Source organism: Oryctolagus cuniculus, chromosome 12 (assembly GCF_964237555.1).
Source record: "Oryctolagus cuniculus chromosome 12, mOryCun1.1, whole genome shotgun sequence".
NCBI classification, from domain to species: Eukaryota; Metazoa; Chordata; class Mammalia; order Lagomorpha; family Leporidae; genus Oryctolagus; species Oryctolagus cuniculus.
In genome coordinates, this window is record NC_091443.1 from 78,121,078 (window position 1) to 78,148,132 (window position 27,055).

The 27,055-nt window shown below is 44.3% G+C and overlaps 2 protein-coding genes and 1 pseudogene across 6 annotated transcripts in view; 1 reads left to right on the forward strand and 2 right to left on the reverse strand.

Annotated features, from left to right (window-relative positions):
- The window catches only part of CCPG1 (cell cycle progression 1), a 91,677-nt gene extending 83,570 nt beyond the window's left edge, over nt 1-8,107 (reverse strand). For 3 of the 5 annotated variants that reach the window (XM_070054222.1, XM_070054223.1, XM_008268976.4), the window contains exon 1: nt 7,845-8,041. The gene's annotated coding sequence lies outside the window, so the exon portion shown is untranslated. Of the gene's footprint in view, nt 1-7,844 lie in introns of all 5 variants that reach the window. The other 2 variants (XM_070054221.1, XM_008268972.4) reach the window with 1 other exon arrangement.
- Nucleotides 8,108-8,157: 50 nt separating this feature from the next.
- Nucleotides 8,158-20,108, forward strand: PIERCE2 (piercer of microtubule wall 2). The gene is made up of 2 exons (XM_008268977.4): nt 8,158-8,385; nt 19,606-20,108. The coding sequence occupies exons 1-2, from the start codon at nt 8,368-8,370 to the stop codon at nt 19,951-19,953; spliced, it is 366 nt and encodes a 121-aa protein (XP_008267199.1). The 5' UTR covers nt 8,158-8,367; the 3' UTR covers nt 19,954-20,108.
- LOC138844688 (large ribosomal subunit protein uL29 pseudogene) lies at nt 14,226-19,609 on the reverse strand (annotated as a pseudogene).
- Nucleotides 20,109-27,055: the final 6,947 nt, after the last annotated feature.

The following is a 27,055-nucleotide window of genomic DNA, read 5'->3' on the forward strand; positions in this document are numbered from 1 at the left end:
GTTCCAACACTGGGTGACCCCATTAGTCTGGCATCTGGTGAAGCCTGGCAATAGGTGACGCATGCAAAGGAGAAATCACATGGTAAACCAGGAGACAGAGAGCAAAGTTAGGCTACACTCAGCTCAAATAACTAACTTCTTGAGGGCTAGCATTTGGCATAGTGGGTAAAGCCACTGCCTGCAATGCTGGCGTCCCATATGGCTTCAGTCCATAAATCATCGGTTCAAGTCCTGGCTGCTCCACTTTCCATACTGCTCCCAGCTAATGGCCTAGGAAAGCAGTGGAAAATGGCCCACTGCCCCTGTCACCACCAGGGGAGACTGGAAGGAAATTCATGGTTCATGAGGAGTGAACCAGCAGATGTGAGATATCCCGCTCTCTCTTTCTCTCTGTCTCTCCCCTCTATCTAACTCTGATCTTCAAATAAACAAACAAATCTTAAAAAAAAAAAAAAAAATGGAGGCATTGGCTGTAGCGCTGGTGAGTCCTGGATAGTTGTCTGCACCGAGATGCTTCAAAGCTTTATTAAAAATGGCTGACTCCACATGAAACCCTACTATACCCAGGTCTACCAGGAGGATCAGGAGCCCTGATAAAAGATGTAAAGCTTCGAAAGGTACCAGTCCCACCATGGCCTTCACCAGCCAGCTTTGCTAGAAGGGTGTGAGAAAAACCACACCCACCTGGCCGGCCCCGAAGCTCAATAGGCTAATAGGCTAATCCTCCGCCTTGCAGCGCCGGCACTCTGGGTTCTAGTCCCGGTCGGGGCACCGGATTCTGTCCTGGTTGCCCCTCTTCCAATCCAGCTCTCTGCTATGGCCCGGGAGTGCAGTGGAGGATGGCCCAAGTGTTTGGGCCCTGCACCCACAGGGGAGACCAGGAGAAGCACCTGGCTCCTGGCTTCGGATCAGCAGCAGCCATTGGAGGGTGAACCAATGGTAAAGGAAGACCTTTCTCTCTGTCTGTCTCTCTCACTGTCCACTCTGTCTGTCAAAAAACAAACAAACAAAAAAAAACAAAAAACAAAAAACACCCGCCTGCCTGTAATTGTGAAATGAATAAAAGAATCAGTGAGCTGCTAAAAAAAAAAAAAAAAAGACTTTAAAGACTTTGGGGGCTTAAATATCTTCATGAGTTTGTACAGCCAAGTCCCATTTACTCCATGACAAAAATGAACGTAAACAGAACCCATCCACGGTAATAAGCAGGTTCTCCTAGGTTTGCCAGGGAGTAGGAAAACCCTAAAATCATCACAAAGACAGGAATCTAGAAAAATCAAGAAAAGGAGGAGTGAGTTCACCTTATGGGAGGCAGCAAATTTGTTATGTGGCTAATTAACATTTGATTTAGAAAATCAATTCTGCAAGAGAAATGAGTAAGTAAACAACTGTTTCTTAAGCTTCCTTCTATGATGTAATATACCTCAAATTGGGAAACAAAAGTGAACTACTGCCATATTTGAAGACAAAAGTAACTGACTGCCTCAATCTAAAACAAGGCATATATTCTTGTTAAAGTTTGAAATAAAGTAAACAACATGAATTCAAAACACCGTAAGAAAATTAAGATCCTATAGTATGTAAATATTCTTTCCACAGGCATACTCATTGTTGAGAAAACTGCTGGCTTTCCAGAACTCTTTCACACTAATTGTGGAAAAGCCTGAGAGAGCTAAAGATACAAGGTAGCCAAGGCTACAAAGGGCCCTCAAAGGGACACTGGAGCCCTAGTGGCCTCTTTCCTCCTTTTACAGATAAGTAAGTGAAACTACTGGGTGATGGATCTTTGTTTCCCTCTATACTCAAATCTTAAACAATTTTTACTTTTACTTGTTAAATTTAAATTTGGGGCCGATGCCGCGGCTCAATAGGCTAATCCGCCTGCGACACCAGCACACTAGGTTCTAGTCCCAGTCAGGGCACCGGATTCTGTCCCGGTTGCCCCTCTTCCAGGCCAGCTCTCTGCTGTGGCCAGGGAGTGCAGTGGAGGATGGCCCAAGTGCTTGGGCCCTGCACCCACATGGGAGACCAGGAGAAGCACCTGGCTCCTGATTCAGATCAGTGTGGTGCACCGGCCGCAATGTGCCAGCTGCAGCGACCATTGGAGGATGAACCAACAGTAAAGGAAGACCTTTCTCTCTGTCTCTCTCTCTATCCACTCTGCCTGTTCAAAAAAAAAAAAAAAAAAAAAAAAAAATATATATATATATATATACACACACACACACACACACACACACACACATATATATAAATTTGGGGCCAGCGCTATGGCATAGTGGTTAAAGCCGCTGCCTGCAGTGAGGCATCCCATATGGGAGCACCGGTTCGAGTCCCGGCTGCTCCACTTTTGATCCAGCTCTCTGCTATGGCCTGGGAAAGCAGCAGAGGATGGCCCAGGTCCTTGGGCCCCTGCATCCACATGGGAAGACATGGAGGAAGCTTCTGGCTCCAGATTGGCGCAGTGCCGGCCGTTGCAGCCAACTGAGAAGTGAACCAGTGGATGGAAGACCTCTCTCTCTCTGCCTCTCCTTCTCTCTCTGTAACTCTGACGTTCGAATAAATAAATAAATCCTTAAAAAATAAAAAGACAGCATGTGTTCGGGAACAGATCCTGTTAAGCCTTTAAAAACTAAATAAAAATATAAATTCACGGGGCCGGCACTGTGGCTCACTTGGTTAATCCTCCGCCTGCGGCACCGGCACCCCATATGAGTGCCAGGTTCTAGTCCCAGTTGCTCCTCTTCCAGGCCAGCTCTCTGCTGTGGCCCGGGAGTGCAGTGGAGGATGGCCCAAGTGCTTAGGCGCCTGCACCCGCATGGGAGACCAGGAAGAAGCACCTGGCTCCTAGCTTCAGATCGGCGCAGCGCCAGCCGTAGTGGCCATTTGGGGAGTGAACCAACGGAAGGAAGACCTTTCTCTCTGTCTCTCTCACTGTCTATAACGCTACCAGTCAAAACAAAATATATAAATTCATTATACAGATTTTTGTTTAAACATTTGTTTACAGAAGGATAATTCACTCCAATTTTCTTCCTGCTGTCTTCTACTTCTAGGAAGCAAAACTACAAAACAAAGGGGTTTTATAAATTTTTGTTTTCCATTTGTTAAACTTAATATACCTTATCACAGAATAATATGTACCCATTGTTATTTTCTAGTACTGACATTAGTTAATTAGTAAAGATGTTATCAGTTTAATTACATAAGCAGTCATTATCAACCCAAGATACATTATGTACTTCTTGCCTTTTATTTTCACTTATCTATATTTACTTTGATAAAGTCCTTAAAATTTTCTTGTATGTGGCCCGGCGCTGTGGCGTACCAGGTAAAACCACCGCCTGTAGTGCAGGCATCCCTTTTGGGCACCGGAGAGTCCCGGCTGCTCCACTTCCAATCCAGCTCTCTGCTATGGCCGGGGAAAGCAAAGATGGCCCAAATCCCTGGACTCCTGCACCCACGTGGGAGACCCAGAGGAAGCTCCTGGCTCCAGGCTTCAGATCAGCTCAGCTCCAGTCACTGTTGCCATTTGGGGAGTGAACCAGAGATGGAAGATATCTTTCTCTGCCTCTGCCTCTCTATAACTCTGGCCTTTCAAATAAATAAATATATCTTAAAAAAAAAAAAAGTATAAATACCTTATAGAAAATTACTAGTATGTTTCTAGGAGACTTGTTAACTGGCCGGCGCAGCGGCTCACTAGGCTAATCCTCCGCCTGCGGCGCCGGCACCCCGGGTTCTGGTCCCGGTTGCTCCTCTTCCAGTCCAGCTCTCTGCTGTGGCCGGGGAGTGCAGTGGAGGATGGCCCAAGTGCTTGGGCCCTGCACCCGCATGGGAGACCAGGAGGAAGCACCTGGCTCCTGGCTTTGGATCAGCGCAGTGCACCGGCCGTGGCAGCCATTTGAGGGGTGAACGAAGACCTTTCTCTCTGTCTCTCTCACTGTCTAACTCTGCCTGCAAAAAAAAAAAAAAAAAAAAAAAACCACACACTTGTTACCTTAAGTACTGAATCTCAAGAATCAGATGCTCTAACAGCCAGGGTTGATTTTGCCGGAAGCAGCATCTAAACTCTTACACATGCAAAGTGTCTCTCAGAAGACCTGGGATTTCATATTCAATTTAGTCTAACTGTTCATGAAATCAACTTAAAGGTCCATGTTAGAACAATAAAAACAACAGACACTTCCTACTGTTAAACTAGGTTGATGATCTTAAACTTTTAGATGTGAAATTAAAACAAAAACTAAAGTCAAACCCTAGAAGCACACTGCAATTTCAGGACCTTTAACGCTGCAGAGTGCAAAGTCACTGTCAGGAAAGGAGCCAGATTTCCTTCAAGCTCTCCCAAGAAATCAAACGAAGCCTCCATCTGACTCTTTTTCATTAGGATTCCCAGTCTGAAGCACATCAAGACATCATACTTCAAATGTGGAAGATGCTTTATGTAAATATCGCTTCCGCAGCCAATAATACTTTGTGTGCTGCCACTTAAAAAGTGCTTTCATCTTCACATCTGATCTGACCTCCACAAACACCCCATGAAGTAAGGTAACTGGCTATTATAGATTACAAAGAAAACAAACAGAGACTCCTAAGATAAACTCCCTGCTCAACGTCATTACACATCCTCTGATTCCCAATCCAAAGCGCTTTCCACATTTCATCACGCTGGCCAATATAAACCAGAAGTAACATTTCAGAAGGAAAATGAGTTATGGATAAAGACTAAAGAAACTTTTTATTTGGGGTTTCATTTGACACATGGGAAAACCTTTAGCTCACCTCAATTTTCTCATCCTTCCTTGGAAAACGCTATAGGCTGTTAAACAGCTGTTCACACATTAATCCTGCTTTTTAGAAAAATCCATAAATCTGGGGCTGGCACTGTGGCACAGCAGGTTAAAGCCCTGGCCTGAAGCGCCGGCATCCCATATGGACGCCGGTTCGAGTCCTGGCTGTTCCTCTTCCTCTCCAGCTCTCTGGGAAAGCAGAAGATGGCCCAAGTCCTTGGGCCCCTGCACCTGTGTGGGAAACTCGGAAGAAGCTCCTGGCTCCAGATCCACGCAGCTCTGGCTGTTGCAGCCATCTGGGGAGTGAACCAGCAGACGGAAAACCTCACTCTCTCTCTTTCTCTGTCTCTACCTCTTTCTGTAACTCTTTCAAATAAATAAAATAAATCTTAAAAAAAAAAAAAGCCATAAATCTATCAGCTGCAATCCTTCCCATATTATACTTATACACTTCATCTCAGAATTCAAATTGAGATGATTTTTTTAACAAATTTATCTGGGTGCTACACATTGGGAAAGATCTTTAACACCAATTTTTAACTGTTTTTATCTAGTCAGATGTGCAGATCTGTTAGGAAGGAAATTCTTGAAAGTGTAATTGTTATCACTTTATAGCAACTTCCTCACCTTAACCACACACACAAACTCTGAAATAATTTAGACCCTGGTAGTTCTGCACTGTTAGATGAGTCTGCATTTTCTGTTTCAAATGACCCCAGGGTTAATAAGCTGGGTCCATGTTCCTAACATTTGAGAAACTACTATTTCCATGATTTTAGCAGTTCACCCCTAATTTTTTTAAAAAGTTTAACTTGGGTGGGAATACAATTAGTACAACCTAGCCAATACTATGGATCAAGTTAGTAAACATGTTAACTGACCACAAAGGTTGTTTATGATCTGTGAATGGATAACACAAAACATACAAAATTAAAAAGTAGATGATATTGAAAAGAAATGAAATCTGGGAGAGAGAAGGTAAGCTCCAAATAAGACAACCTAACAAAATAAAGTATGAACAGCCTGAAAAATGGCCCCAGAAAGTTTAGAAACATATATGTTAAGAATTAATGGACACTTGGCAATGAGGTAAACCTCTACTTTTTAAGTCTGATAATAGCAAAAATGCAGAGTGGTCCTACGGGACAATGTGGTCCTTGCTTCATGACAGAAGACAAAACATGGGCTAAATAATGAATTATGTTACCTGTATATATACAACACAATCGTAACAGAAAATAAAACAAACATCAACACAGCACCAAATATCACATATAGCACTCAAAGTCATTCAAAGTTAACAAGCTCAAAATGTGCCCGTCCCATCATAACATTTTTATTTCCACCATCAGTGCTTACAAATAATAAACCGAAACGCTGCTACATCCAGATTCTCTCAGTAGGTTCATAGTCTCAATCTTGTTACCTGATAGATTTAGAATCATCAAGATTGCCAAGTCTTAACTGAAGAAAACCTAAGCAATTTTGTCTCTTAGTGTACAAAAAGAAAACGCATAAATGCTAGCAATTATTGTTATATCTGTTTTTTCTTCTTCCCAATACAACTAATTCACTTCTTGTCGCTTCTCTCCAAAATAATTTAATTTTAAATTCACATGATCTGTGGATGCAACAACAAGGATTCTATGTTTTTTACTGGTGTGGCTTGCGTTTCAAAGCAGTGATTATTTGCTTTTTATAATAATGTCTAAAAAGTCCATAACTGAATTACATTCTTTTTTAAAAATTTTCTACAAAAAAATTAGAAAATACAGGAAAGTAAAAGAAAGTATTATTTAACATTCATCATCTAGAGAACCACTTTTATAACTAAATATCTCTTACATCTTATTTTTAATGGAAATATAATCACTTGTTCTATGGTTAAATTCACAAAATGGAGATTACACTCCTTTCAGGGCAGTTTTCATTTAAAAATGAGTATTTGCCACATCTCTTAAAATACTGTTCAGGAATAAGTTTCTTTTCAAACTCTTTTGACTGGCACCCCATTCTTAGTGTAAAGAGGTCAAAATCATGAATTAAAACAATCTCACTTTCTCCATCCCTTCCACCATTCCACAACAGGCTCAGGAAAAAATAGTAAACCATTCACACTTTGTGTGTAAAAATAGCCCCTGGGAGGTGCAGGGCGTAGCAAGATGCAAACCTTAAACCAAAGATATGCGCTGATAACTGTGCATGTGAACTGAAGAAGGCAAATTAGCCTAAAATCAGCGGTACTAAGCAGCTACACCTACAGTAGCTTCAAGAAAGCCCGTCTTTCAATTCCGTGTTTCACTAAGTCTAAGTCGGAACAGTGCAATTGCACCACTAAACAAAGTTATCTTCCTTGTCTGGGTTCCTTAAAATCGGCGCTCCCGATGAAAGAGCGTTGGAGATTCATTATAATTAAAGACAAACACGGAACGCTTGCAAGGGACTGCGTGGGTCAGCTGTTGACCACGCCAAATCAATTAAGAGATGGACGCTAAGAAAGGCGGGTTGAGGGGAGAAGTGTAGGGGCCGCGATTTGATCATTACCAGGCTGGCGCAACAGCAGAAATCGCAGCTGCATTATTTCACACTTAATCTTTCTATTCCTGGCATCACGGGGTTCAAACGTCACCAAAAAAGATGGGCCGGCAGGAAACTCGGCAGGCTGACGCACCCTTCATCTTACCATATGGACTCCCATCAGTCGAGACCGAGAAGCGCCCCAGAACTACCCAGCGAAACAAGGGTCCCCGGGGCCGCCGGCTGCCCCACGCCGGAGCACAGCTCCGAGGTGCGCGCGAGGCTTGGAGTCTACAGGACCACCCGGCCCCAAGCCCCATGGGTGAGCTCGAACCGCGAGGGTTGTGGACTCCTGCCCCGAGGCGGTCGCCCCAGCCAAGCGCCAGCGGGTCCAGTGCCCGCCCGAGAAGCCCCTTCCCAGGAGAGAAACTGCACCGCTGTCCAGGGAGGCTGCCGTGCCGAGGGTGCAGTCCACGCGCCCCGACAGTCGGCCCCAAACCCTCTCGCGGGGTCTGAACTCGCCCAGAGTCATACCTGAAGGGGCAGCGCCACCTTCGCCAGACGGCACTGGCTGTCACGGTGGCGGCAGTCACAGCTCCAGGCGCCAGTGACGCCTCTCATAAAAACAACAACCTGCTCTCGGGCGTCCGCAGCCGGGAGGCGGCGGCCGGCAGTTCTCCGCAGCGCATGCCGGGACTCGTAGTCCCATTCGCGGATCCATTCCAGGCGGCGGCGGAGTAAGGAACTACGACTCCCAGAAAGGAGTGCAGCTCACCACGGGGCGGCTACAGGAAGCCGGGCCAGGAGGCCGCGGAGCCTCACAACATCCGGGCCCCGGCGCCCGCGGCCGGTTGCTATGGAGACGAGCTGCCGCCACCAGAAAGGACTAGGAAAGCTGCCTGGGTCGGGCGGATCGGTTTATGCTCACTGATCCAGCCAATAGTTCCTCTCTAGTTTAATTAGGTGCAGGTAAAAGGCCACTTCCCGGGGCGCTCGCCGCTCTTCTGCCATCTGCTGCAAGAGAAGATTTTACCAAGAATTTACCAAGGGAGCGAGAATGACGGACACCGACTGGGTGGGTCTGAGCAGAGGACTAAATGCTTTTGATTGTTGTTTGATATTCTTTGATATAATCTGAGGCACCACCTATTCCCACCCAGCCTCCAGAGAATTCTAAGCAACCACAGAGCTTTTGCATTTACCAATGTAAATGAAGGTTTTATTAAGCCATGATTGCTTCTCATGGTGTCAAGACTATTGGGGATGCTAAGAACTGGTGCTACAACTGCAGACTGGGGATGGTTTTGAACAAGGCAAATGTCCCTTAAGTTTGCATTTATTTACATTGTGCCTTGACCAAAAATGCATACGGGGGAGGAGGGGAGATGGTGCACTTAAGTCACCATTTAATGTAAACAGAATAAAGTCTGTCCTTCAGTTGTGGCAACATAAGTTTAAGAAAAATTAACAGGTGGGCGTGAGCAGAGACAAAAAGTTGCCTGGAAGTTAAACTTTTTTTCTTTTGTGTTACCCATACACCTATTAACTTCAATTGTTGCCACAACACCAAAAAAGAAAAAAAAATAATTCTGTACGTAGAGTTTCTATAACATACATTTGATTATTCAGTGCCTTGTTTTCATTTATATTCTTATATATTCTTATATATATAAATGTGTTTATGCTAAAACACTTTGGAAAGTCAAGAGTAGAATCTGACAATTAGTAAGAAAGCTGGTATCACCAATATGCAGATTTTTAGAATACTCAAAAGTAATTTCAATGAGCTAATTTTAAGACTTCTTTTTTGAAAGGTATTTGCAATTTTAATTAACCTTCTTATCCTTAAGTTGCTAACATGGTATGTTAAGTAACCCTTTCACATTGTTTGAATTAGTTTTGCTTTCTCCTTTTTTTTTTTTAAGATTTATTTCTTTATTTGAAAGTCAGAGTCACAGAGGAGAGGCAGAGAGAGAGAGAGAGGTCTTCCATTCGATGGTTCACTCCCCAATTGGCCACAATGGCCAGAGCTGTGCCCATCCAAAGCCAGGAGCCAGGAGCTTCTTCCCGGTCTCCAACGCAGGTGCAGGGGCCCAAAGACTTGGGCCATCTTCTACTGCTTTCCCAGGCCATAGCAAAGAGCTGAATAGGAAGTGGAGCAGCCGGGTCCCAAACAAGCGCCTCAGGCCAAGGCGTTAACCCACTGCGCCACAGCGCTGGCCTCTTGCTTTCTTTTTAATTGCAGATAGTTTGTGTTGCATCCACTCATCAGCTAAAACAAAATGTTACAAAAACCAATGACAGTCACACATGAAATTTATTGAAAATGAGAAGCAAATGAGAGACAAATGAGAGGCAAGGTAACTGATTGGGGCCAGCCACCAATCAGGACCAACATTCCTTACCAGAATGAGGCCCCCAACAGCAGTTTATACAGCTTTTTATAGTGTTCTGTCCACTAGGGCTCACAATTTCAAACCAGACTCCTGGTATGCAGTGAACAATAAAGAGGAAAACCAGAATATGGTTGTAAGATAACAGTTAACGACAACAAACCCAATAACAGATCCAAGATATGGTTGTAAGATAACAGTGAAGGACACATTTCGGTCAACCTAGTTCCTGGGAATTTGGGCCCACATAGTTTCATAAGATACACCCTTAGCCATTAGCAAGCAAAGCTAATATGTGCAGAAGCAGGAGATCTGCAATTAGCTTTTAGCCATACTCACTGCATTTTAATTCTGATTTTACAGTTTGGACTCCACATTTGAAGAACAGCAGATATGATGAGGATAAAATAAGCAGATTTTAGGGTCTATAATGGAAAGTATGTTTCTGAATCTCTCTAAACATTTATGAATTATCTTGGAGGTCTAGAAGATTTAGATACACTAAATTTTTACAAATTTTGTGGTAAAAATTATTACAACAAAGTTCATCCACTAATTTGTCTTTGGTTTTTATAGATTTAGGTTTTTTCCTGATACAGTTAAAAAAATTTTTTTTAATGTATATATTTGACAGGCAGACACACAGAGTTCCCTGCGTCTCCGGGTCTGAATAAGCAGGAAACTGGAGTCAGGAGCTGGAAATGGAAATAAAAACCACTTATGGGCCGGCGCCGTGGCTCAACAGGCTAATCCTCCGCCTGTGGCACCGGCACACCGGGTTCTAGTCCCGGTCGGGGCACCAGATTCTGTCCCAGTTGCCCCTCTTCCAGGCCAGCTCTCTGCTGTGGCCAGGGAGTGCAGTGGAGGATGGCCTGAGTGCTTGGGCCCTGCATCCCATGGGAGACCAGGAGGAAGCACCTGGCTCCTGGCTTCAGATCAGCGCAGTGCGCCGGCCTGGGCGGCCATTGGAGGGTGAACCAACAGCAAAGGAAGACCTTTCTGTCTCTCTCTCTCACTGTCCACTCTGCCTGTCAAAAAAAAAAAAAAAAAAAAAAAAAAACTTATGCAGGGTTGGTGTTGTGGCATAGCAGGTAAAGCCACCACCTGCAGCACCAGCGTCCCATACAAGTGCAGGTTCAAGTCCCAGCTGCTCCACTTCCAATCAGGGTAGTATGGCCATAGACGTGATACAAGCATCTGAAATGCTAGGCTAACTGCCCTCTCCTGTATTGCATTTTGAGCCAAGGCTCATTAAATTTTAGAACCAGTAGAAAAAGGGTGCTTTGATGCAACAAGAATCCTTGGTAACTGAAGGAGATAGTATTGACAACAAAATAAAGGGGGAAAAAAAAAACCACTCTTTCCCTGAGCAACCTGCTTAAGTACCCCCAAAAGTAAATTAGGAGTACTTTTCCTAACCACTCCCAGGGACTCTTTGCACCTTTGAAGCTTTCCCGTGTGCTGCAGAAACCCAGACATTTTGAGAACTGTGGCAAAGTAATGACGGTTCTGCCTTGGGCTGCTACTCCAAGCACTCTGTTGGTAGTCAAATTTGATCCAAAACTAACTAACTAACTAAATAAATAAATAAATAAAAGGGAAAAAAGTGGACTGCAGGTTTAAATTCGAGATTTCAAAACAAAAAGGTTCATGACATTATGAAACTTAACTTTTCTGCAGTGTTAAAAGGACCCAGGAACGCAGAGTGAACTGGATTTTACTAAAAGGAACCTAGCTTAACCTGATCCAAACTTGAAACTCAAAAAAGGCTTTGTTCTCACTTAGGCTTGACATAATAGCTCTGTAAACATTCTTATCTCCATTTTAGAGTTGAAGAAACTGAGATTATATGCTGGCTAGTCTTCAAGATGGAGAATTTTTAAAAAATTTCAGCCTCACGAAAGACAAAAGTCTTGAAAGAAAAAGAATAAAACTTTAATGGATAGTCTTCTATTAAAATAAACCTCAAAAAGTCACAGTAGCACCCTGCCAATCACTAGTAGGTTATTTAGACATAATGTTACTGCCTGCTTAGAGGTTCTTGTCTTTGAGCAAGAAAGAATTCAGCCATGAGACAGAGGGAACCAGTATGCATGCTGGCAAAGTTTAAAGAAAGAGAAATAGGCTGGCGCCGCGGCTCAATAGGCTAATCCTCGGCCTGTGGCGCCGGCACACCAGGTTCTAGTCCCGGTTGGGGCGCCGGATTCTTTCCCGGTTGTCCCTCTTCCAGGCCAGCTCTCTGCTGTGGCCTGGGAGTGCAGTGGAGGATGGCCCAAGTGCTTGGGCCCTGCACCCGCATGAGAGACCAGAAGAAGCACCTGGCTCCTGGCTTTCAGCACAATGCGCCGGCCGCAGGGTGGCCACTGGAGGGTGAACCAACGGAAAAGGAAGACCTTTCTCTCTGTCTCACTGTCTAACTCTGCCTGTCAAAAAAAAAAAAAAAAAAAAAAAAGAGAGAGAGAGAGAGAAATAATGGAGTGTACACCTCAGAGACCAGGTGGGCTTCCAGGTAAAGAACTGAGAGCCCGGTCTGCATTTAGAGTTGGGTGTGGGCCCTCTCCCCTTCCTGTACCTCCTTTCTGGAACACTGCTGGGTGGAGGGCTTCTCGATGTAGACTCCCTCCCAGAGCTTGAAATTCCTGTTACCTTGGTTCCTTGTCTCACATGGAAGAAGAATTTCCAAGTGGACAGCAGAGGGATTTTAAAAGATTTATTAGAGTCAAAGACCTCCAGCCAGAGAAGCATGGAGTGGGGCTTCCAAGAGAGGAAAAAAACCCAAAGAACCTCATAGCACTGGGGTTTTTAAGTCCAATTTTGAAGGAAAAAAAAAAAAAAACTTGACAATCAGATTGGCATTCAGTTACCAGGCAGGGACAAAACCCGAAGCCTGATTTACAGTCCTTTTTCTTGTCTGGATAAAGAGAAACCATCTGGACTTACCATCCAGATAAACCATCCTGAAGGGTGGGATAGGTAACTTGTTTTCACAATAAACTGTGAGCTCAGGAGGATGAAATCACCACCCCCTTGCCATTCTGGCAAATTTGGAGATTCCTAAGGAAGGAGGGCAGACATTTTGTTCTTGCTAAAGATAACCTTGGGGAAGACAGCAAATATTTTATACCCCAAATTCTATTGGGACCACCCTATTAACCCACCTGACTCCTCACACTGTGGTGAAAGGCAGATGAGATTTCCCCTAAGCAGCCCCCAGGGAGAGGGCTGGGAGCCACCAACCAGGCTACTGAACAGGGCAAGGCATTTGATATGTAAATACTGATTGCTTACTGTAATTCTTCCCTCATTTAACAGCACAGACACTTCCATTTATCTTTTGCCTCTGGTACTCATGTTGACCTAGTGACCTTAACAATATCTGATCCGCAAGGGATTTAGATGTTAACTACTGCAGAAACTACCAAATCTTTGCTTTTGTTTTTAACATCCAGAATTATTTGTGTATCAAGGATGGGGAATCTTTTCGCCTGCAAGGACCATCTGGATATACAAAATTGTCAACTGAAAAATTAGCCTGCTATAGATGTATTGAATTTTGAGTCCTGCCTGCAGTTGCCTAGCCAAGGCCAGACCAAGTGATGCTGTGGGCGTTATAGGGCTTGTGGGCCAGATGTTCCCCACCCCTGGACATGGACATCACAGAGTACACTTATTAAAGTCCTTATCACAAGTAAATATACACTTTGCTTTATGCTTTCCTTAAATAAAATCATTTCATTTCCTATTGCTCCACCTAGAGAGCCCTTGCAGCTGAGTCTTCAGATGAGGAAACAATCTATCTAATCCATCTATCTAATCCATCTCTGGAGATAAGGAACTGGAGTCCTTGTAAAATGGTTTCATCAAGGTCACAGTGCTGGTACCACTGCCAACATTAGAAACCAGAACACCTAATCTGTGTTTTTTATAACTGTTACAGTAGGAGACACACAAATTTTAAAAGTTTCCTAGTTAACCTGGTTGACCTGTAATCCAGGAAGCTGTCGCTCTTACATGCCCCTATAGCACTCCATCTCTCCACACCCCCCACAGCCAGCCTGCCTCCCAAAGGCCTCTTCAGCTCCTGGCCACAGTTCAGTCACATCTTTAGTAGACAGAATAGGATTTAGGCAAAAAAAAAAAAAGGGGGGGAGGGGGCCATAGGAACAGGGGCAGAGAATCTGAAACATAAAGCATTTCCAGGCCGGCGCCGCGGCTCACTAGGCTAATCCTCCACCCTGCGGCACTGGCACACCGGGTTCTAGTCCCGGTCGGGGCACCAGATTCTGTCCCAGTTGCTCTTCTTCCAGGCCAGCTCTCTGCTGTGGCCCGGGAGTGCAGTGGAGGATGGCCCAAGTGCTTGGGCCCTGCACCCCATGGGAGACCAGGAGAAGCACCTGGCTCCTGGCTTCGGATCACCATGATGCGCCGACCGCAGCGCGCTGGCCACGGCAGCCACTGGAGGGTGAACCAACAGCAAAAGGAAGACCTTTCTCTCTGTCTCTCCCTCTCACTGTCCACTCTGTCAAAAATAAAAAATAAAAAAAGCATTTCCAGGGATGTTATCTTATAACATTGTACTCAGAGGGAGCCAGACCACCACAGATTAGGAAACCTACAAAGAAAATCAGTTTGAATATGACTTTAGAACATACAATGGATGAAGATTTATGCTGTTTCAGCAGGAAAGACCCTCCTGTTCCATTCTTTCTCACACCCTATCTGTATATTACAAGAAAGAAGGGCCCTTCCACCCACACCCGCCTTTTCTACATCCTGGACACTCCCTAACTGTTGCTATAAAAACTCTGGCAACCTTCTTCAGAGAACTATACCCCTCCCCCCCCCCGCCTCCTGTACCTGTCACAGTAAGGGGAGCTTCGCTTGAGCAGCTCCTGCTTGAGGTTAATTATTTGGCAACACCCCAAACAGACCCCTGTGTCCACTTTCCTAACAACTGTGTAGCACAGTTCTCAAAATATGAGCAAGGGACCAGCAGCGTGTTACCTGGAGCTTTGTTAGAAATGTAGACTTTGGGCCACATCCCCGACAGTCAGAAGTCTGTGTTGTAGTAAAATTCATGGGTAATTGATATACACATTACCATACCAGAAGCACTGCCCCAGAGAGCAACAATAAGGTGGAGAAAAGATACCAAGTTTCAGGTAACAACTCCTTTAGTACTAGACAGAGAGACACTAGTAGATTTTGTTGCTAATTAGCAGGGTCAGAGGAATGAAGAAGGCCTTAAAGGTGGCTGGGATAGTGACAACCAGAAGTTCCAACAAAATAATTATCCATGAAATCATGATTTATTCCCAAGAACTGACCAGTTACCAGATTTTTCTGAGGCAAAAGATTGTAAACTCTCAGCTCAATACCAAAACAATAGAATAACCGAACACTTCAAGTCTTTGTAAATTATAAGGCCACTATTTCCAGTAAGGAAATTTACTGGAATAAGACAAAGAAGCTTTTCCCACTTCCAGAATGACAGCAGCAAACGTTCTTGGAATTGCATTTTCAAAAAGCCATCAAGTAATCCAAAATATCTGTCAAAATTATTTAAGTGCTTCTGAAAAGTTTCTTTGCCTCATGATTATCATGTCTATGTTCTTACATTTTACCTTATTTTGCCTTATTTTTACAAATTGTTTTACATTTATAAACTTTAAATTCTATTGTCTAAATGGCATTAATAGAAGAGATCTGAGGTTATCTCTTAATTCACAGCTCTTTTTTTATTATTTCTTTTTTATTTAAGACAGAGAGGGTCCTGCATGTGGTGCAGCGGGTTAGATGCAGATGCGCCTATGGGCTCTGGCGGGAGTCTCAGCTTCTCTTCCAGTCCAGCTCCCTGCTAACAGGCATGGGAAAGCAGAAGATGGCTCAAGTGCTCGGGCCCCTGTACCCACATGGGAGAACTGGAGGAGGCTCTGCTTCGGCCTGGCCCAGCCCCAGCTGTTGCGGCCATTTGGGGAGTGAGCCAGCGGATGGAAGATCTCTCGATCTCTCTCTGTCTTTCTCTCTCACTCTAACACTGCCTTTCAAATAAATTGTAAAATAATAAAAAATAGGGGCCAGCGCTGTAGCGTAACGGGTAAAGCCCCAGCCTGCAGTGCCGGCATCCCATATGGGCGTCAGTTCGAGACCCGGCTGCTCCACTTCTGATCCAGCTCTCTGCTGTGGTCTGGGAAAGCAGTGGAAGATGGCCCAAGTGCTTGGGCCCCTGCACCCATGTGGGAGCCCCAGAAGAAGCTCCTGGCTCCTGGCTTTGGATCCGTGCAGCTCCAGCCATTGCAGCCAACTGGGTAGTGGGCCATCAGATGGAAGACCTCTCTGTCTCTACCTCTCTCTGTAACTCTGTCTTTCAAATAAAATAAATATTTAAAAAAATAATAATAATAATAATAAATAAGAGACATAAACATTTCCCACCTACTGGTTCAGCCCCTAAAAGCCCACAATAGCCAGATCTGTGCTAGGCTGAAGCCAGGAGCCAGGAACTCCATCCTGGTCTCCCCTGTGGGTATAGCAGGGCCCCAATGCTTGGGCCATTTGCCACTGCTTTCCCAGAAACACTAGCAAGGAGGTGGATTGGAAGTGGTGCAGCCAGCACTGGAACCAGTGCTCTGATACGGGATCAGCGTTGCAGGCAGCAGCTTAAATTGTTGCAGCCCAACATCCCCTCAGTTGTTTACCTTATAATTTTGTTTAACTATAATTTTTACGTTTAATTTCTTTTTTTTTTTTTACTTTTAAATGTATTATGCCGGGGCCTATGTTATGGCACAGAGGGCTAAGCTATGGCCTGCAAAGCAGGCATCCCATATGGACACACCAGTTCAAGTCCCAGCTGCTCCACTTCTGATTCAGCTCCCTGCTAATGCGCCTGGGAAAGCAGCAGAAGCTGGCCTAAGCCCCTGTCACCAACATGGGAGAACCAGATAGAGTTCCAGGCTCCTGGCTTTGACCTGGCCCAGTCCTGGGCAGACCTTGCAGCCATTTGGGGAGTAAATCAGCAGATAACAAGTGCTCTCGCTCGCTCGCGCTCTCTCTCTCTCTCTGTAACTCTGCCTTTCAAATAAAAATTTTTTTTTTTTTTTTTTTTTTTTTTTTTTTTTTTTTTTTTTTTTTTTTTTACAGGAAGAGTGGACAGTGAGAGAGAGAGACAGAGAGAAAGGTCTTCCTTTGCCGTTGGTTCACCCTCCAATGGCCGCCGCGGCCGGCGTGCTGCGGCCAGCGCACCGCGCTGATCCGATGGCAGGAGCCAGGTACTTCTCCTGGTCTCCCATGGGGTGCAGGGCCCAAGCACTTGGGCCATTCTCCACTGCACTCCTGGCCACAGCAGAGAGCTGGCCTGGAAGAGGGGCAACCGGGACAGAATCCGGCGCCCCAACCTGGACTAGAACACGGTGTGCCAGCGCCACAGGTAGAGGATTAGCCTAGTGAGCCGCGGCGCCGGCCTAAAATAAATCTTAAAAATAAATATATCATGTTCTCCTTTCTCAGGGGCTAAAAATATCATCCTACTTTCTAGTTTTTCTACCGTGAACTTCTTAAAATTTTTCTATCATGACATAGTATTTAAATTAACCTGAACTTTATTTTGATATTTGAGGGTGAAGGCCTACTTTTCTAACCAATTCCTTACATTACTTATTGAGTCAGCTGCCCATCCATTTCTGTTTTTTTAATTTATTTAAATTGGTAAATAAAATTGTACATTTATGGTATATAACGTGTTTTGGATCATGTATATCCTGAGGAATGGCTAAATCAAGCGGATCAACATCCACTGCCTCACACGTAACTTACTTGTAGTGAGAATACTTAAAATCTACTGTGCTAGCAAGCTTTCAGGTTTGTTTGCGCATTTTGTGTTCTTACTGGCACCCCAGGGCTCAGGCCTTGACCTTCTACTTTGGCAGAGGGTGGAGCTGCTCCTGCTGCTGCGTGGTCCTCAGCTTCTCCTCGTGCTTGCTGACCAGCAGCACACGGCACACATCCTCAGGCCGCAGGTCCCGGGGCTTCTCCGTCCTGTCTTTATAGACCTTCCTGAGGTTTTCTTCTTAGGGCTGGTGAGTGGCAGTGAGAACACGGGCGGTAGACTGGTGGACAGCTCAGATCGTGGAGGCACGGAGGCCGCGTGGCCTGTCACTTTGGCGACGTGCAGCTGGGACAGTTCCACACTCAGGTCCTCCAGCTGCTTCAGCCATGCAGCTCCTGAGCCTTGATCTTGGCCATGACTGCACCAGCCTGCCCTGACACTGCTCAGAGGGAAAGAGCTCGTAGCAAGTTTTAAGGATATAATACCTTATTATTAACCATAGTCACCATGTGGTACAGTGTTCTGTATAATAAAATGTAAACCTCAGAAACTGGCAGGCAAACAGTAGGCACCCAGTGCTCAGGAGGTGTTTGCTGAATCGTTAACGAATGATAAACAAGGTGTACTTCTGGACTGGACTGTCTGTCCCACTCACATTTTTTCATCATATATAAATTTTTTCATCATATATATATATACACACGCTCTGTAACTCTGCCTTTCAAATAAATAAATAAATATAAAGCATCCTTATTAATATAACTTTAAAAACATGTTGAACTACAGTAAATGATGACCTTACCAGCCCTTTTGTCCAGGAACCTGTGATCCATCATAGATCTGTCCCTCTTCCTCATGACCCACATTTAATCAATCCCCAGATTATATTAATTTTTTTTTTTTTCTTTTTGACAGGCAGAGTGGATAATGAGAGAGAGAGACAGAGAGAAAGGTCTTCCTTTTGCCGTTGGTTCACCCTCCAATGGCCACTGCAGCCGGCGTGCTGCAGCTGGCACATCGCGCTGATCCGATGGCAGGAGCCAGGTGCTTCTCCTGGTCTCCCATGGGGTGCAGGGCCCAAGCACTTGGGCCATCCTCCACTGCCTTCCCGGGCCACAGCAGAGAGCTGGCCTGGAAGAGGGGCAACTGGGACAGAATCCGGCGCCCCGACCGGGACTAGAACCCGGGTGCCGGCGCCGCTAGGTGGAGGATTAGCCTAGTGAGCCGCGGCGCCGGCCGTGAATTCTAATTCTGAAATGTTTCAGATTTTTTACTTACCCCATCTCTAGACCCTACTATAACTCATCAGTCACACAGACGACTGCAGCCTCTCTCCACATCCACGCACGTATCTAACAGCAACCAAAGTCATTTTCCTGAAAATGATGTTACATCATGGCATGCCAGTCCCTAAAACCCTTCAACAGCTTTCCATTGCCTTTGCAATAAGGATTCAGAGTCGCAGCACTGTTAATGAAACCCTGGGAGATCTGGCCCTATCTGCAGTCTCATCTCACCCAGCCTCACTTGACTTCAGCTATTCTTACTGGCCCTTTGTTCACACCTCCATCTTTTCTTTCCTTGCTTACCTTGCTTAGGTTCAATGAAACTTCACGGTCTACCCTAGCCCTTGACACTAACGCAGAACCCTCCATATGTCTTCATAGATATCCCATATTTATTTTTCCTCATAGCACCTATGACAATTGTAGTTATTGTTAATTATGTAATTATTTGCTTAATGGTTGCTCCCATAAGGCTAAAATCTCTTGAATATTTATCTTTTTCCCTTCTCACTTTAAAACTGAGCTGTACTTCTTCCAACTAGGACTTAGTACAGATTGTCCCTTTCCTATGTGATGTTTTGATAAATTCTCCTATTTCTGATACATGATATGAAATGGCTATCCTACACATACTTTTAACAGGTTTGCTCTGTACAGGCCTGTGTCACTTTCAGGCAGCCTGCAGTGCCCTCAAGAGAAACAGGGTTTCTGAAAAGCAGGAAGGATAGGGCTACATGTAATTCTAATTTTTGTAAGAACTTTATAATTATTGTGTGTTTATCTTTCAGGATAAGAACCGTACTTCAGCTTCCAATTCAGACACAGAAATGAAACTTGAACCACCACCCCCTTGTGTGAACCCTGGCAATCCGGTGTTTTCATGTATGTTGGACCCAAAGACACTCCGTACGGCTACGTCACTATCGAAACCCCAGATGATTCTGTATAAAACCAATTCAAGTCATTATGGTGAATTTCTGCCTATGCCGCAGTTTCTGCCCTGCAATTATACTCCAAAGGAACAAGTATTTTCAAGCCATATCAGAGCAACTGGATTTTATCAAAACAACAGTCTAAATACTGCACCTGACAAAACCAGAACCCTTGATTTTCCTAATTTTCAACACACTCTGTGAAAATATATTCTTTGCCTATTTAAGAGAAAATATGAGAAGGAAAAATGAGTTTTAAATCCAAGACTAAAATACTGAATTTAGAATATAAAACTATTTGAATCAATTTTTAAAATGCTTTTAAGAAATAAAGCATTTCAATTGATAATTGAACAACACTGACTTGTTAAGTAAAAGTCTGTCCACAATAGAAGAGAGGTATGTTAAAACACTTGTTGGAGAGCCCATGCCCACAGGCAGTGTCTTGAGTTCTGCTCCCGATTCCAGATTCCTGCTTGTGCAAAGCTCCAGTAATTGAGTTCTTGCCTTCCCCAGAGAAGACCTGCACTGAATTCTGGTATGGGCATTTGAGGAATGAACCAGTGAGTGGGAAAGTTCTCTCTCATTTTCTCTCTCTGTCTCTCTCTAAATAGCCTCTCAAATAGATAAATTAAAATTACAAAAAACCTTTTACCTCTAAAAAATAAATAAGAGTAGGTGTGTTGTGCCATTTAAGATGCTTGCATCCCATATCTGAGGGTCTGGGTTTGTCTCCCCACTCCACTTCCAGCACCAGGTTTCTGCTTATGCATACCCAGGGCAGCAGCAGGTGACAGTTCAAATACTTGGGACCCTACCACCCAAGTGGGAGACCAGGATGGAGTTCTAGGCTCCTGATTCAGCCTGGCCCAGACCTGGCTATTGTGGGCATCTGGAGAATGAAACAAAGAACAGAAGATCTTTCTCATATCCCCCACCCCCTCCTCTCTAAAAATAGAATAAAAAGTAGAAACTGTCTTAGTACATCCTACCTCTATCTAGGACATGTACTCCCAAAAACTTGAAGAGCTTTCAGGATCTCAGTCTACTTAGTGGAAGAGAGTTTTTTTTTTTTTTTTTTTTTTTTTAACAGAGTTAGACAGTGAGGGAGAGAGACAGAGAGAAAAGTCTTCTTTCCGTTGGTTCACCCTCCAAATGGCCACTACAGCCAGAGCTATGCCTATCCGAAGCCATGAGCCAGGTGCTTCTTCCAGGTCTCCCACACAGGTGCAGGCACCCAAGCACTTCACTGCTTTCCCGGGCCACAGCAGAGAGCTGGACTGGAAGAGGAGCAACCGGGACTAGAACCCGGCACCCATACGGGATGCCGGCGCCACAGGTAGAGGATTAACCAGATGAGCCACGGCACCAGCCCCAGAAGAGAGTACTTTAAAAAGCTCACAGAGGCGCTTTTTGGTTCAGTGTTTAAACTGGCTCCTATTTAGCACATTTTTATTTTATTTATTCTTTTTTTTATTTGAAAAGCAGAATTAGAGAGAGAGGGAGAGACAGAGATCTTCCATCCTCTGGTTCACTTCCCAAGTGGCACCAATGTCTGGGGCTGGACCAGGCCAAGGCAAGAGCCAGGAGCTTCATCTGGGTCTCCCACGTGGTTGTAGGGACCCAAGCACTTGGGCCATCTTCTGCTGCTTCCTCTGTACAGTATCAGGGACTTGAATTGGAAGTGGAGCAGCTGGGACTCAAACTGGCACCCATATGGGACTCAGGCCTGTGGGCAGTGGATTCATCTGCTACACCAGAATGCCAGCCCCTATTCAACAAAATTTTAATCAATACCGACTAATGTCAGACACTATATAAATAAGGACACAGAAATAAAAAAACTAGTTTATTTGAATTAACATTTGGGAGGAATGGCATTAGAAAATTAATATTTGATAATTTATGTAATAAAGTATGTACAAGGTCTTTCAGACAGAAACAGAACTTCCGGGACAGGTTTTGTGGTACAACATTTTAATCCACTGCCTGTGATGCTGGCCTTCTGTAATAGAATGCTAGTTCAAGTCCTGGTTACTCTGCTTCTGATCCAGCTTCCTGCCAATGTACCTGGGAAGGCAGCTTAAGATGGCCCAAGTACTAGGGCCTCCGCCACCCACTGGGAGACCTGGATGGAGGTCGTGGCTCCTGGCCCAGACCTGGCTCTTGGAGCCATTTGAGGAATAAACATGGGATGGAAGATTTTGATCTTTCTCTTTCTCTCTCTCTCTTTTTCTCCATCTTTACCTCTTTCTTTTGCTCTGCTTTTCAAATAAATAAATAATCTTTAAGAAAGAAGAAGAATGAGCCGGCGCCGTGGCTCAATAGGCTAATCCTCCACCTTGCGGCGCCGGCACACCGGGTTCTAGTCCCGGTCGGGGCGCCGGATTCTGTCCCGGTTGCCCCTCTTCCAGGCCAGCTCTCTGCTATGGCCAGGGAGTGCAGTGGAGGATGGCCCAGGTGCTTGGGCCCTGCACCCCATGGGAGACCAGGAAAAGCACCTGGCTCCTGGCTCCTGCCATCGGATCAGCGCGGTGCGCCGGCTGCAGCGGCGGCCATTGGAGGGTGAACCAACGGCAAAGGAAGACCTTTCTCTCTGTCTCTCTCTCACTGTCCACTCTGCCTGTCAAAAAAAAAAAAAAAAAAAAAAGAAAGAAGAAGAAAAGAAACAAAACTGCTGGAATTCAGACCAAGGAGATCAGGGAAGCATCCTGGAGAAGATAAAGCTAAATCAAAGGGAAGGTCATCCCAGACTAGACAGGGAGATGTACAAAAGTACAGAGATGTGAGAGAATATGGTGTGTTTTTACAAATGCAATTAATCTGACACATCTTAAACATAGTGTGAGCAGTAGCAGGTGACTGGCTATCCTTCAAGATCTGTGATTCCACTCTGCACAGGCATTTATTTCTTCTGCCATCTGTTTAAATTATATGTTCAGTTGGGTTTGAGTATCTTTACTAAAAAACAAAATCACTTTTTATTTTTCTCTGTGGCTTTCAGGCTCAGAATATTATCATCAATTATAAAGAATAATTATTTTAGTCACTAGATTAGAAAAATAGGATCTTCTAATTATACAAAGTCTGATGTGAAGAAACAGTTTGCACCTTCACCAACTTCCTCCAAACACCCCCAAAAATAATGTCTAGTGATGGCACAACAAATGTTTTGTTCACTTCCTCTAAATACCAAATAGCAAGGGAGTACACAAAATTTCCAAGTAAAAGATGCAACAGATTTGAGTTCATTAGCCTTCTCTCCTATATGAAACTATTCAAATCATTTTGTAGATACCCAATTTGTGTCAAGTGAATTCATCTTTTTAATATGTAAATACATTAACCTAGAGTTTCTTACTATGGTGGGCGCTTGTTACTAAAATTCTTAGGATAAACATCTCAGTCAAGAATGTTTTCTGGAATGCCATTATGGACTCAGTCACTCAGTGCCTATTAAACACCAGGAACGGGGCTGGCGCTGTGGCGTAGCAGGTAAAGCCGCTGCCTCCAGTGCCAGCATCCCATATGGGTGCTGGTTCGAGTCCCAGCTGCTCCACTTCTGATCCAGCTCTCTGCTAGGGCCTGGGAAGGCAGTACAAGATAGCCCAAGTCCTTGGGCCCCTGCGCCCACGTAGGAGACCAGGAAGAAGCTCCTGGCTCCTGACTTCGGATCAGCGCAGCCCCAACCATTGCAGGTATCTGGGAAGTAAACCAGTGGGTGGAAGACCTCTGTCTTTCTCTCTGCCTCTGCCTCTCTGTAACTCTGCCTTACAAATTAATTAATTAATTTAAAAAAAAAAAAAAAAAGACCAGAGACTATTCTAGAGACTAGGACCCTGCCATAGATTATAGTAAATTCTATTAAAAAAAAAAAAAAAAAAAACAAACACACACAGATCAAGGGGTTGGTGTTGTGGCACAGCAGTTTAAGCTGCTGCCTGTAATGCCAGCATCCCACATGGGCACCGATTTGAGTCCCAGCTGCTCCATTACCAACTCAGGTCTCTAACTCTGCCTTCCAAATAAATATGAAAAAAAAAGACCAAAAATTGATATGCAAGTCTAAAGTTCAAGGGAAAAAAGCCCAAGTTGAAGATAATTAAATCGAGCAACATCCACACAGAAATTTTGAATCATGAGACCAAATGAGACTCTAAAGTACAGGTAGAAAATAAAGCTGAGGGGGCCAGCACCGTGGCTCACTTGGTTAATCTTCTGCCTGCAGTGCCAGCATCCCATATGGGCGCAGGGTTCTAGTCCTAGCTGCTCCTCTTCCAGTCCAGCTCTCTGCTATGGCCCAGGAGTGCAGTGGAGGATGGCACAAGTGCTTGGGCGCCTGCATCCTCATGGGAGACCAGGAAGAAGCACCTGGCTCCTGGCTTCGGATCGGCGCAGCACCAGCCGTGGCATCCATTTGGGGGATGAACCAACGGAAGGAAGATCTTTCTGTCTCACTATCTGTAACTCTGTCAAATAAAAAAAAAAAAAAAAAGCTGAGTACTAAACAACTGAACACTGGAAAAGCTACCATTTGGAGGTCAAGGGAATGAACAGGAAGGATCAATAAGACCAACACAGAGTAACAAATGAAAAAAGAGGAAATTAGGAAGGAAGACTGATGCCTGGAAGCCAAGTAAACTTGTTTCAAGGGAGGGAATGACTCAGCTGTGTGAAATGGTTACATGAACTGGGAACTGACCCTTTGATTAGACAATATGGAAGTCACTGTGACTTAAACGAATGTTTCCACAAGAAGCGGTAGAGAGAAAACTTCATTGGAATGGCTTAACACAAAGATGAAAGAATCAAAAACTACCTTTGGGTAGTTTTCCTATACAGTAGGCAGAGAAATGGGACAATAAAAAATAGCAGGTGTAGGCCCAAAGGTTATTTTTTAAGACATGATATAATACATCATATTCATATTCTGAGGAAATGACAGTTTGAGAACTGCTAACCTACAGAATTCAGATATAAGGAGAAAATGTAGTTGAAGATGACTACCACCTAATGTTTCTTTAATAAGGATTAAAAACGCTAAAGTGTAAAGTTAAAAACATGGATAGACCAACCAAAAAATTATTAAACAACTAACAGGATATTTAGAATTAGGATATAAAAGAATAACCTAAAAGAAGCATTGGAGGAGACAGAGTTATGGCATAGCAGGTTAAGCTGCCGCCTACAGTGCAGGCATCCCATATGCGCGCTGGTTCAAATCCCAGCTGTTCCGCTTCTGATGCGCTCCCTGTTAATGAGCCTGAAATGCAGTAGAAGGTGGCACATGTACTTGGGCCCCTGCACCCAGGTGGGAGAAGAAGCTCCTGGCTCCTAGCTTCGGATCACCCAGCTCAGGACATTGCGACCATTTAGAAGTGTCTCTCTCTCCCTCCGTGTCTCCCTCTATACATATATAATTCTGTCTTTCAAATAAATGAAATAAATCTTTAAAAAAAGGAAGACAACAAAGCAGCAGCAGCATTGGAGTACGGACTATAATGTATTCAAGTAACTACTTTGTGAGATACAGTAAGTGAGGTAGAGTATTTTGGAATGTGTCACACTAAAATGTAAATAAACATGCTCCTGTAATTTTTCCGAAAAGAAAGCCTCTTTTCCAGATAACGGTTTGAGCAATCAGTTCTAGAAAATATAAAGCACATGAAGCTAAAAAGTCATCTGCCATAGACAAACCTTCCTGTCTTTACAGAATTATCAGAATACTGCTAAAAGTACAGCTTCAAGTATAACTGGAAGTTTATCTTCCCAAAGGAATCTTTTACCTGTTTGTTAAGGTACTTTTTCTCTCTTAGCTATAAACTTTTTAAAAGACTTTTAGAAATACAGTTTGGCGCTGTGGCGTACTGGGTAAAAGCTGCTGCCTGCAGTGCTGGCATCCCATAGAGGCACCAGTTCAAGTCCCAGCTGCTCTGCTTCTTATCTAGCTCCCTGCCGTGGCCTGGGAAAGCAGTGGAAGATGGCCCAAGTCCTTGGGCCCCTGTATCCCTGTACCCTCATGGGAGACCCGGAAGAAGCTCTGTAATTATTTCAAATAAACAAAATAAATTTTTAAAATAAAGAAATGTTGAAAGAATCCTGCTAAATTGGTTCAGCCATAATCACCAGCATCAACGTATAAATCACCCCTGGTATTCAGCCAGATATGTCATTCCCTAGCAGTCTGCAGTTAATATCTGGCCTGCCATTAGCAAAAGTCCTACTAGGTGGTTTGAGCCAGGATTCCCGTACCTCATGTTTCACCTCAGTGATTTTCCATCCACTGACCATTCCCAACTCCCAACCTACTCCGTGGTTCTAAATCCCATTCTCCATTCTGTAATCATAGTTGTGCCTAGTTCTACAATGAGGACTCTTTTTTTCTATTGCAATATTTACTGGGTAAAATAATTTTTACCACTTCAACTACTGTCCAGTTCCTGTTTTTTGAAGCTAAGGGTACATATAGTATATATATATTTTTTTTTTTTTTTACTTTTTTTTTTTTTTTTTTTTTGACAGGCAGAGTGGACAGTGAGAGAGAGAGAGACAGAGAGAAATGTCTTCCATTTTCCGTTGGTTTACCCTCCAATGGCCGCTGCGGCCGGCACGATGCAACCAGCGCACCACGCTGATCTGAAGCCAGGAAACAGGTGCTTCTCCTGGTCTCCCATGCAGGTGCAGGGCCCAAGGACCTGGGCCATCCTCCACTGCACTCCCTGGCCACAGCAGAGAGCTGGCCTGGAAGAGGAGCAACTGGGACAGAATCCGGCGCCCCAACCGGGACTAGAACCTGGGGTGCCGGCCTGCAGGCGGAGGATTAGCCTAGTGAGCCGTGGCACCAGCCAGTATATGTTTTTATAATAGTGAACACTTATATATTAGTACTAACACTTTTACCTCTATTAACAAGTAGCTAAAATAAGTGAAATTATTTCAGCATGGTCTGAGACAGAAACCTGGCTTGATAGAATTCACCACCTCATTATGCAAAGTGTTAATGTATAGGAGGCCACTGATTTAGACTGAGCTCTTCTACTAGGTCCCAAAAGACCAAACCAAAATGGCGTCACTCATCAAAGTTCTGTGTCTCCAAACTAAGTTATGTATTTGACCTTCTGAGATATCAAAAGAGAAACGACAAGCAAATCCCCACCCAATCAGTTTAGACTGGCATGGTAAGGAAGTACCCTCTGCTTTAACCCTTATAAGACAAGTAAATTGAAGCAACCTGAGGTTAACCAATCTGCTTTTTAAAAAATGTTTATTCATTTTCACTTGAAAGGCAGAGTGACAGAGCATGTGA